This window comes from Coregonus lavaretus (assembly GCF_964263955.1).
Source record: "Coregonus lavaretus genome assembly, chromosome: 10".
NCBI classification, from domain to species: Eukaryota; Metazoa; Chordata; class Actinopteri; order Salmoniformes; family Salmonidae; genus Coregonus; species Coregonus lavaretus.
The window spans coordinates 13,893,582-13,906,224 of NC_139997.1; the positions used below are offsets into that span (position 1 = coordinate 13,893,582).

A 12,643-nucleotide genomic window follows, 5' to 3' on the forward strand; every position below is an offset into this window, starting at 1 on the left:
ACCTGTTGCCACAAGAAAAGGGCAACCAGTGAAGAACAAACAGCATTGTAAATACAACCCATATTTATGTTTATTTGTTTTCCCTTTTGTACTTTAACTTTTTGCACAAAAGACCAATTAGCGAAAAAAATACCAGAATTGGGCTGCCTGTCTAAACGCAGCCAAACTGGCTCCAGCGCAACACTACAGAACAGGCACGATGCAGGAAGATGAATCAGTAGCCCACACAGATTTGAGCAGACACTCTTATGCAGAGCGACTTACAGTAACAATTAGGGTTAGGTGCCTTGCTCAAGGGCACATCGACAAACTTTTCACCTAGTCGGCTTGGGGATCCAAACCAGCGACCTTTCGGTTACTGGCCCAACGCGCTTAACCGCTAGGCCACCTGCCGCCCACTAGTCTTGTTAATAAAAACAAGCAGATGGATAAGAAGAAGCCGATATCTGCAACTTGTAGCCTAAACACAACACAGGAGGTTGGTGGCGCCTTAATTGGGGAGGACGGGCTTGTGTTAATGACTGGAGCAGAGTCAGGGGAATGGTAGCAAATACATCAAACACATGGTTTCCAGGTGTTTGATGCCATTCCATTTGCTATGTTCCGGCCATCATTGTGAGCCGTCCTGCCCTCAGCAGCCTCCACTGAAACACACAAGGTATACAGTGAGGGAAAAAAGTATTTGATCCCCTGCTGATGTTGTACGTTTGCCCACTGACAAAGACATGATCAGGAGGGATTTTGTCCCACTCCTCTTTGCAGATCTTCTCCAAGTCATTAAGGTTTCGAGCCTGACGTTTGGCAACTCGAACCTTCAGCTCCCTCCACAGATGATCTATGGGATTAAGGTCTGGAGACTGGCTAGGCCACTCCAGGACCTTAATGTGCTTCTTCTTGAGCCACTCCTTTGTTGTCTTGGCCGTGTGTTTTGGGTCATTGTCATGCTGGAATACCCATCCACGACCCATTTTCAATGCCCTGGCTGAGGGAAGGCGGTTCTCACCCAAGATTTGATGGTACATGGCGCCGTCCATCATCCCTTTGATACAGTGAAGTTGTCCTGTCCCCTTAGCAGAAAAACACCCCCAAAGCATAATGTTTCCACCTCCATGTTTGACGGTGAGGATGGTGTTCTTGGGGTCATAGGCAGCATTCCTCCTCCTCCAAACACGGCGAGTTGAGTTGATGGCAAAGAGCTCGATTTTGGTCTCATCTGACCACAACACTTTCACCCAGTTCTCCTCTGAATCATTCAGATATTCATTGGCAAACTTCAGACGGGCCTGTATATGTGCTTTCTTGAGCAGGGGGACCTTGCGGGCGCTGCAGGATTTCAGTCCTTCACGGCGTAGTGTGTTACCAATTGTTTACTTGGTGACTATGGTCCCAGCTGCCTTGAGATCATTGACAAGATCATCCCGTGTAGTTCTGGGCTGATTACTCACCGTTCTCATGATCATTGCAACTCCACGAGGTAAGATCTTGCATGGAGACCCAGGCCGAGGGAGATTGACAGTTGTTTAGTGTTTCTTCCATTTGCGAATAATCGCACCAACTGTTGTCACCTTCTCACCAAGCTGCTTGGCGATGGTCTTGTAGCCCATTCCAGCCTTGTGTAGGTCTACAATCTTGTCCCTGACATCCTTGGAGAGCTCTTTGGTCTTGGCCATGGTGGAGAGTTTGGAATCTGATTGATTGATTGCTTCTGTGGACAGGTGTCTTTTATACAGGTAACAAGCTGAGATTAGGAGCACTCCCTTTAAGAGTGTGCTCCTAATCTCAGCTCATTACCTGTATAAAAGACACCTGGGAGCCAGATATCTTTCTGATTGAGAGGGGGTCAAATACTTATTTCCCTCACTAAAATGCAAATCAATTTTTGACATGCGTTTTTCTGGATTTTTTTGTTGTTATTCTGTCTCTCACTGTTCAAATAAACCTAACATTAAAATTGTAGACTGATCATTTCTTCGTCAGTGGGCAAACCTACAAAATCAGCAGGGGATCAAATACTTTTTTCCCTCACTGTAATAGAAGTTGGTCCACATTGACCCCTGTGGTGGCTTTCTTTGTACCCTTTCCCTTTTCAGACAGTCTGTTAGTTAACTAATAATAATAATAATAATAAGCCATTTAGCAGACGCTTTTATCCAAAGCGACTTACAGTCATGCGTGCATACATTTTTGTGTATAGGTGGTCCCGGGGATCGAACCCACTACCTTGGCGTTACAAGCGCCGTGCTCTACCAGCTGAGCTACAGAGGACCACACTATGATGGAGATATTGACATGTTGGTCAACATTGTCATTGGAAACACTAATAACCTGGAATTACTGCAATTATGTCCTATAATTTGTTAGATTTTATATCCACAGTCCCATGAAGTCTGGCAGGTGATATGTCCCACTCACATTAGGTTGACAGAGTAATCAATCAATTAATCAATTAGCATAATTCATCTGTTAATCAATCACTCAGCCAATCAATCACAATTTTGACACTTGACAATCACATAAACATACGTTTTCATATTAGTTACAGTTATGAAATGTTATATGAAACAAAACACTTCCCATCAGAATAGCATTGCACATACATAGCCTAACGTTACTGGTGGGCAGGGAAAGGGTTTGTGTAAAATTACATGTTGAAGGCGGAAAAGCTGAGAAGCGCACACACAGCTCTGCTAGCGTGGTTATTTGGTGCACGTTCACGTTATCAGTAAATTAGGACATGGCTTGCAGCTCGATGGCCAGCTTGAGAGAAGGGAGAGCCTAAATTGTGTCGCCTAGATGAGATTTTAAAAAGCGGGTGGCTTCTGTTTGCTCCAGAAAGGCGTCGTATCGGCACTGACAGCCGTGTGCATATCAGTGCAGAACGACGAGGCCAGCTCTCACGCTCAGCTACACCGCGAAATGTTCACTTCTATTCTCGAGCTTCTTATCCTACGGATATGTCTTCAGCAGTGCGGTTTTGTACACGGTAAGTAGCCTAATTTTCGCCGGCAAAATGTTATGTTTAGGTTTATTATCGTGGCATATCAACGTGACGGTACAACACCGTGTTGGTTATGACCATTACACCTGCCTATATGCTTTCTTTACACAGGAATGACAGCGGTAATTCCACCTTGCTTTCGTTCTATGAATATGACCCAAAACGGACACACGGGCAGCCTGTTTTGCACAGTGCGCTCGACGTATTGTTTATTCCAACATTTGCAGTTGCTTATAATAAAATGCCTACGTTTTTGAGTGAAATAAATACTTTAATAATAATTGCGTCCAGTCTTTAGGGGAGTCGGTCATTTAAATGCAGCCAGGCAAAAGGCCCTCGCCTGTGTTAATGTAGCCTACGCCGTCGTTATAGGAAAAATAGTACATGCTCTTTTTAACTGGTCAGTTTGGGTCATTGGTTTGGTTACAATGAACCTGAAATTGATACGCCTGTGTAGGGCAATTGTGTTTAATTGTTATTTTCTTCTCTCCGACATTCGCTCTCAGTACAGGATTTTTCCCCAGTGATGATTTATTTATTCCTGAAGATGGGGGCAAGCCTTCAGTGGCTTGGTATGTTGTCTGAAACGTTGGGGCCGCGTAGCAACACTGCATTCTCAGCTGGGGGTACGGTGACGTCCGTGATTTATTTGTGGGGTCAAGGATTCGGACATGTTGCAGTAGTGTGTAGAAGGGAGATCCCACGATGTGTGAAATGTGCAAGAGGGCATAGTCAGAGGGAGTGTACAATTGGGATAGAGAAAGGACTGTAAACTGTGGGGGTGCCCAAACAGCTGGGAATACGAAGTACCCAGTGAGAGAGAGAGAGGTTGAGATTGCCGGAGGGAAAGTTTCCTATGCTGAGGCAGTGACGAGAGTAGATAGCCCCAATGAGTAGGCCTAAAGAGATCCAGAGTGGATGAGTTGTATTATGGTTGGATTTCTTGCGTTTATAGCCATGATGATCAACTGCACTGCACTGATGGAGCGGAAATCACAGAAGATTGATGTGGTAGTTGTTGCAGCAGCAGAGAAATATTTGGGGGTGAGATTTTAGTGCAGAAGATCTACAGGACGTTTTGAGAAGGGGTTCGTTCCACCTTCTCAGGCCGACGGCCTGGTGTAGGGTCGCTTATGACCAAAGTGTGGTGGGTTTTTGGGGATAGTCTATAGGTGCACAGTTAGCTGGTGGTGCAATTTTAAGATTTTCCCATTCCCCTTAACTTTATTTTTGTGACCAAAATGTGCATCCGCACCCCGTCTTGCGAAATACGCAACAAACACAGCGTCTAGTCTGCGGTTGTCACAGGGGTTGATTGGAAAATGCTGTTCAAAAGAGGACATTGTATTATGGATCTATTCTGCCGCAGTCACACGAATAATAATATTTATTTGGAGATTCCTGTTGGATTGTGGTGCACGGCAGTTAACTGCTCTGCTATATTACCCTACACAGGACTTAACCCATTTGAAGTGTGTTCGGAGGTTTGTATTTGACCATGAAGGGGATATATTTTGCCCTACCCCATAGTATCTTCTGAGCGGGGGAGTTAGGAGCCCCAACGCTTGCGGTACGTTTTTGGAAACATAAGGAACTTATCTTTTCATATCAGCGAGAAAGTGTATATGTATGTGTGTTACATTACTACACACCTTTTTATAGGGTTAGTGTTCCCACATGGTCATATCTCCATGTTACATCGCTTGTTTACGGAAGACAAAGGCGGCCACCTGTGCTAATTAACGTTAGCTATCTAACTGTTAGCGTGCTCCCAACTTGTGTGTAAGCGTAACTGGGGAGGAAATGTAGTTCTTCAACTGGAGGCACACAGCTTGTGGATCTGTGCAAAACCGCTACAGTAAGTGTATCTTTTTTTTATTTTAAAGATTATTTCGCGCTGATAAGGGGCATATCATCATATGTTTCGAAAACCCGGTTGAAAGCGATGAGTATTCACTTTTCTAAACGTTAAAACACAGTGTCGGATTTGTAGTTCACATGAAGACATGTGGGCGAATGTAATTACTGAAAACCCTACATATGGAAAAGGGTTTTTGAGAGCTAATTTTGACCCGCCGTGAAAATGACATTTGTTACAGTGTCAGCTGACGGGCTTTTGTTGCGTCTCACACAGATTGTTTATTTTCTTTGTGTATTGAGTGATACTGTATGCAAATTAGAGATTGGCTCATTGACCTCAATTGATTTCAATATTTGCGCTCTAGCTTTCATTATAGAAACAGGTTTGTTCAGTATTAACCAAGAATTTTGAGTAATCTGATTTCACAATAACATCCGTCTGACACATTACATATTTCCTTGGAGTGTTTCTCAGGCTTACACAATTGCAAACACTTGATGAGAAGCCTACAATTCATGTAAAACTGGTGAAGTATGAGACCGGTGCAAGATGCCAATAGGCATCAGTAGGCGTATTTTAAAGTTTGGTTGGTAGGTTTATTCCATCCCTGATGTATACTGAACAAAAATAAAAACACAACATGTAAAGTGTTGGTCCCATGTTTCATGAGCTGAAATAAAATATCCCCACATTTCTTCATATGCACAAAACGCTTATTTCTCTCAAATTTTGTGCACAAATTTGTTTACATCCCTGTAAGTGAGCATTTCTCCTTTGCCAAGATAATCCATCCACCTGACAGGTGTGGGAATCAAGAAGCTGATTAAACAGCATGATCATTACACAGGTGCACCTTGTGCTTGGGACAATAAAAGGCCACTCTAAAATGTGCTGTTTTGTCACAACACAATGCCACAGATGTTTCAAGTTGAGGGAACACGCAATTGGCATGCTGACTGCAGGAATGTCCACTAGAGCTGAATTGAATGTTAATTTCTCTACCATAAGCCGCCTCCAACGTCGTAACCACCCGGACAGCTGAGAAATACTCCTCAGTTTCATGTCTGTAATAAAGCCCTTTTGTGGGGAAAAACTCATTCTGATTGGCTGGGCCTGGCTCCCCTTCCCAGTCATGTGAAATCCATAGATTAGGGCCTAATTAAATTATTTCAATTTACTGATTTCCTTATGAACTGTAACTCAGTAAAATGGTTGCATTTATATTTTTGTTCATTATACATCCAAGCTATAGCCTATTTTTGTTATTTTTTTATCAACACTGGGTAAGCACAAACCTGCTGCCCCAGGCTCGCTACCATGTTCACTTTTCAGTGAAGAAACCTCAGCACTAAATGTAGTGCAGTAGCAGAGACACATCTGATGAGTTGCACGTTTACTCCTGGTGTGAACTCTGCTTGCTCCATATAACAGATGAGCAATAGGACCTACACAGTTGACTAATTCGTTTTTTTAATTCACATAATTCAGCCTCATTGTGTATGTGAAACCGGTGTGAAATGGCTAGCTAGTTAGCGGTGCACGCTAGTAGCATTTCAATCTGCGACGCCACTCGCTCAGAGACCTTGAAGTAGTTGTTTCCCTTGCTCTTCAAGGGCTGCGGCTTTTGTGGAGCGATGGGCGTCTTGTTTGGTAGTGCCCCTGAGATTTATGCGAATGTTAACACTGCAAACACTTTGCATTATATAACCCTCTTAATCGTTCTATGGCATTCTACCCCTCATCTGTTGGAGCCTGATCTGTTGGCTTGTTTAACGATGTCTGTATCCGAAATGGCACCCTATTTCTTATAGTGCTCTACCTTTGACTATAGCTTATGGGGCTCCGTTCAAAACAAGTAATGCACCATTTAGGGGATAGGGTGCCATTTTGGACTCATCATATGACCACTGCCCAGGACAATTACCACTCAGTCCCAGGCAGACGATTGTGCTGGTGGTATTGATCACCGACAACGACGAGACAGCCTATAGGGAGGAGGTCAGAGATCTGGCCGTGTGGTGCCAGGACAACAACCTCTCCCTCAACGTGATCAAGACAAAGGAGATGATTGTGGACTACAGGAAAAAAAAGAGGACTGAGCATGCCCCCATTCTCATCGACGGGGCTGTAGTGGAACAGGTTGAGAGCTTCAAGTTCCTTGGTGTCCACATCACCAGCAAACTAACATGGTTCAAGCACACCAAGACAGTCGTGAAGAGGGTACGACAAAACATATTCCCCCTAAGGAGACTGAAAAGATATGGCATGGGTCCTCAGATCCTCAAAAGGTTCTACAGCTGCACCATCGAGAGCATCCTGACTGGTTGAATCACTGCCTGGTATGGCAACTGCTCGGCCTCCGACCGCAAGGCACTACAGAGGGTAGTGCGTATGGCCCAGTACATCACTGGGGCCAAGCTTTCTGCCATCCAGGACCTCTATACCAGGCAGTGTCAGAGGAAGGCCCTACAATTGTCAAAGACTCCAGCCACCCTAGTCATAGACTGTTCTCTCTGCTACCGCACGGCAAGCGGTACCGGAGAGCCAAGTCTAGGTCCAAGAGGCTTCTAAACAGCTTCTACCCCCAAGCCATAAGACTCCTGAACATCTATTCAAATGGCTGCCCATACTATTTGCATTGCCCCCCCCCACACACCCTTTTACGCTGCTGCTACTCTGTTTATTATCTATGCATATTCACTTTAATAACTCTACCTACATCTACATATTACCTCGACTAACCGGTGCCCCCGCACATTGACTCGGTACCGGTACCCCCTGTATATAGCCTCGCTATTGTTATTTTACTGCTGCTCTTTAATTATTTGTTGCTTTTATTTTGTATTATATTTTTTTAGTGTGATTTTATAAAATTTTTTGTATTCTTTCTTAAAACTGCATTGTTGGTTAAGGGCTTGTAAGTAAGCATTTCACTTTAAGGTCTACAGCTGTTGTATTTGGCGCATGTGACATACCATTTGATTTGAGGTCTGTTAGTGCCCTGCTGCAGAAGGATCCCATGCTGAGGGGCTGATCACTCAGGCACACTGAGGAGCAGGGGGTTATTGGACATGGTCTGGCTGTACTTTCTCCTCTCCTCTCTGCACTGGCTAGTGGCTGACTGGTAACAATCCTAAGCAGGTGTACCTACAGCACAGCGTGTCATTGGTGACGTCAAATGAATCAGTATTAACCCATAGACGTTCATTTAGAATTTGACTCGTCTTGGCTGAACGTGTCTGTATAGTAATGGCTTTTTTTGTTTTCTGTGCCCTACAAACACGACCCAGGTTGGAGGACTTTCAATTCAGTGATGGAACATATTTGTAGTGCTTGAGGCCTGGAGATGTGTACGCTAGTTATACATGATGATGGTTTTGAGTTACCCAATCTTTATTTCCTTGTTCCTTTCCTCCAGGATCAAAGACAGAATGTGAGCCCAGTCAGTTCCAGTGTGGGAACGGCCGCTGCATCCCGTCTGTCTGGCAGTGTGACGGGGATGAGGACTGCTCAGACGGGAGTGATGAGAACACCTGCGGTGAGTGACACACTCCCCAAATCAGCGGCATAGCCTACTGCTTTAGAAAACAACCCTTGTTATAAGGGATGTAATGAATCACCGGTACGTTTCGGGCCACGATTCAAATGTTTTAAAGCTGCAATATGTAACTTTTTGGGCAACCTGACCAAATTCACATTGAAATGTGATTGATAGTTTCATTTTTGCGTCTTTTTACTTTTGGTTTTGTACACAAGCTTCAAACAGCTGAAAATACAGTGCATTCGGAATGTATTCAGACCCCTTGACTTTTTTCCATATTTTGTTACGTTACAGCCTTATTCTAAAATGGATGAAATATTTTTTCCCTCATCAATCTACAAACAATACCCTATAATAACAAAGCGAAAACAGGTTTTTAGAAATTTTTGCAAATGTATTAAAAATAAAAACCGATACCTTATTTACAAGTATTCAGACCCTTTCCTATGACTACAACTTGATTGGAGTCCACCTGTGGTAAATTCAATTGATTGGACATGATTTGGAAAAGCACACACCTGTCTATATAAGGTCCCACAGTTGACCGTGCATGTCAGGGCAAAACCCAAGCCATGAGGTCGAAGGAATTGTCCGTAGAGCTCAGAGACCGGATTGTATCGAGGCACAGATCTGGGGAAGGGTACCAAAACATTTCTGCAGCATTGAAGGTCCAAGAACAGTGGTCTCCATGACTCTTAAATGGAAGAAGTTTGTTACCACCAAGACTCTTCCTAGAGCTGGCCGGCCAAACTGAGCAATCTGGGGAGAAGGGCCTTGGTCAGGGAGGTGACCAAGAACCCGATGGTCTCTCTGACAGAGCTCCAGAGTGGAGATGGGAGAACCTTCCTGAACGACAACCATCTCTGCAGCACTCCATCAATCAGGCCTTTATGGTAGAGTGGCCAGACGGAAGCCACTCCTCAGTAAAAAGCACATGACAGCCTGCTTGGAGTTTGCAAGCACCTAAAGGACTCTCAGACCATGTGAAACCATATTCTCTGGTCTGATGAAACCAAGATTGAACTCTTTGGCCTGAATGCCAAGAGTCACGTCTGGAGGAAACCTGGCAACATCATGCTGTGGTGATGTTTTTCAGTGGCAGGGACTGGGAGACTAGTCAGGATCGAGGGGAAAGATGAACCGAGCAAAGTACAGAGCGATCCTTAATGAAAACCTGCTCAGGACCTCAGACTGGGGCGACGGTTCACCTTTCAACGGGACAACGACCCTAAGCACACAGCCAAGACAATGCAGGAGTGGCTTAGGGACAAGTCTCTGAATGTCCTTGATTGGCCTAGCCAGAACCCGGACTTTCTGAATGCACTGAGCAATATTTTTGGTTATGGAAAATATATTTCAGTGGTTTAGATGGTACAATGATTCTCTGCACAGTGCCTTCGGAAAGTATTCAGACCCCTTGACTTTCTCCGCATTTTGTTATGTTACAGCCTTATCCTAAAATATATTAAATGTTTTATTTCCCCTCAATCTACACACAGTACCCCATAATGACAAAGCAAAAACATGTTTTTAGAAAATGTTGCTAATTTATTTTAAATAAACTGATAACACATTCAGACCCTTTACTCAGTACTTTGTTGAAGCACCTTTGGCAGTGATTACAGCTTCGAGTCTTCTTGGGTATGACACTACAAGCTTGGCACACCTGTATTTGGGGAGTTTCTTCCATTTTCTCTGCAGATCCTCTCAAGCTCTGTCAGGTTGGCTGGGGAGCATCGCTGCACAGCAATTTTCAGCTCTCTCCAGAGATGTTCGATCGGGTTCAAGTCCGGGCTCTGGCTGGGCCACTCAAGGACATTCAGAGACTTGTCCCTAAGCCACTCCTGCATTGTCTTGGCTGTGCTCAAATCAAATGTTATTTGTCCCATGTGCCGAATACAACAAGTGAAGACCTTACAGTGAAATGATTACTTACAAGCCCTTAACCAGCAATGCAGTTTTAAGAAATAATACCTTAAAAAAAGAAAATAATAATCACACAAAAACAATAATACAAAATAAAAGTATCTAATAATTAAAGAGCAGCAGTAAAACGAACAATAGCGAGGCTATATACGGGGGTACTGGTACCGCGTCAAGGTAATACAGTGAGGGCAAAAAAAGTATTTGATCATCTGCTGATTTTGTACGTTTGCCCACTGACAAAGACATGATCAGTCTATAATTTTAATGCTAGGTTTATTTGAACAGTGAGAGACAGAATAACAACAAAAATCCAGAAAAACGCATGTCAAAAATGTTATAAATTGATTTGCATTTTAATGAGGGGAAATAAGTATTTGACCCCTCTGCAAAACATTACTTGGTGGCAAAACCCTTGTTGGCAATCACAGAGGTCAGACGTTTCTTGTAGTTGGCCACCAGGTTTGCACACATCTCGGGAGGGATTTTGTCCCACTCCTCTTCGCAGATCTTCTCCAAGTCATTAATGTTTCGAGGCTTGAAGCTCTCAACTTGCTCCGCTACAGCCCTGTCAACGAGAATGGGGCGTGCTCGGCAATTCAACTTTGCCATGGTTTGCTGAGCTAGATGCAGGTAGCCTATAGCCCCTGATAGGCCAACGTCTCATTTCAGGGAAATGTCCACAATGAAACTGACATTAAATGTAGAATGATACATTTGCGATAGAGCTGAGACTATGATTACAATTGACAACTTTACATTTAATTAACTAAATATGGCCATGAATAATTGCATAATAACACAAGGCTACAACAACAAACTGAGTTATAGGCTATTGTAACCGGTGTGAAATGGCTAGCTAGTTAGCGGTGCGCACTAGTAGCGTTTCAATCTGTGACGTCACTCGCTCTGAGACCTTGAAGTAGTTGTTTCCCTTGCTCTGCAAGGGCCGCGGCTTTTGTGGAGCGACGGGTAACGGTGCTTCGAGGGTGACTGTTGTCAATGTGTGCAGAGGGTCCCAGGTTCAAGCCCAGGTAGGGGCGAGGAGAGGGACGGAAGCAACACTGTTACACTATTTATTAAATCATTTTGCCAGCTCCAAGTAGGCTACACAAGTGGCACAAATTGATTTTCAATGACTCCAGTGATATCGTCATTTCAATATATTTATTGTATCAAATGGTAGGCTACAGTAGCCTGCAATGGCATATAAATGAATAGCCTACTTGATGGCCAACAGATGCAAATGTAGCCGATCATTCTCCACATTTCCTGTCATTTTCATTGTGGACTTTTTCCAGTAACACAAGCATGCGAGGGAGTTCCAGAACTTCCATTTCAGATTTCCACTCGCGCAGCGCTACTGAGCAGAAGTAAAACCCATCGCTTGATACTGTTATACATTAGAATGCAGTTTACTTTAAACCACCTCTGAGTACATTTATCTAAAGAGCTCTAGTGCGCCTAAAGTAATTTTCCAATTCTTTGTCGCCGTTATATCAGTTCTAGCGCATTAATGTTTTATGGAAAAGGGGTATCTCCATAATGACCAATTTAAATAGCCTACAGACAACAGGTAAAAGTTTGTCACGACGTGCGGGCGTGCTGCTCTGTCTCCGTGACTCAGCTGCCTCTGCTGCAGCACTCTCTCAACCAACGCACACACACCCCTTCGACCCCTCCCTCTCCACCACTCACTCACTCAGTCACTCACTCAGTAACAGCCTGTTCACTGCCTGATAGTCAGCAACAGCAGGTCACAGTGAAATATATACAGTGCATTCGGAAATGTTCAGACCCATTGACTTTTTCCACATTTTGTTATGTTACAGCCTTATTCTAAAATTGATTTAAAAAATAGAAATCCTCAGCAATCTACACACAATCCATAATGACAAATCGAAAATACCTTATTTACATAAGTATTCAGACCCTTTTCTATGAGACTCGAAATTGAGCTCAAGTGGATCCTGTTTCCATTGATCATACTTGAGATGTTTCTACAACTTGGAGCACCTGTGGTAAATTCAATTGATTGGACATGATTTGGAAAGGCACACACCTGTCTATAGAAGGTCCCACAGTTGACAGTGCATGTCAGAGCAAAAACCAAGCCATGAGGTCGAAGGAATTGTCCGTAGAGCTCCGAGACAGTATTGTGTCGAGGCACAGTTCTGGGGAAGGGTACCAAAAAATGTCTGCAGCATTGAAGGTCCCCAAGAATCCAGTGGCCTCCATCATTCTTAAATTGAAAAGGTTTGGAACAACCAAGACTCATTCCTAGAGCTGGACACAGGGCCAAACTGAGCAATTGGGGGAG

At 43.8% G+C, this 12,643-nt stretch overlaps 1 protein-coding gene across 5 annotated transcripts in view; it reads left to right on the top strand.

Moving 5' to 3' along the window:
- Window positions 1-2,643: 2,643 nt before the first annotated feature.
- LOC311135718 (very low-density lipoprotein receptor-like) overlaps window positions 2,644-12,643 on the top strand; it is a 39,425-nt gene continuing 29,425 nt past the window's right edge. For 2 of the 5 annotated variants that reach the window (XM_084169741.1, XM_084169743.1), the window contains exons 1-2: window positions 2,836-2,983; window positions 8,278-8,397. In XM_084169741.1, the coding sequence (XP_084025867.1) occupies window positions 2,917-2,983; window positions 8,278-8,397 (187 nt within the window). In that variant the 5' untranslated portion in view covers window positions 2,836-2,916. Of the gene's footprint in view, window positions 2,984-8,277; window positions 8,398-12,643 lie in introns of all 5 variants that reach the window. The other 3 variants (XM_084169740.1, XM_084169742.1, XM_084169744.1) reach the window with 3 other exon arrangements.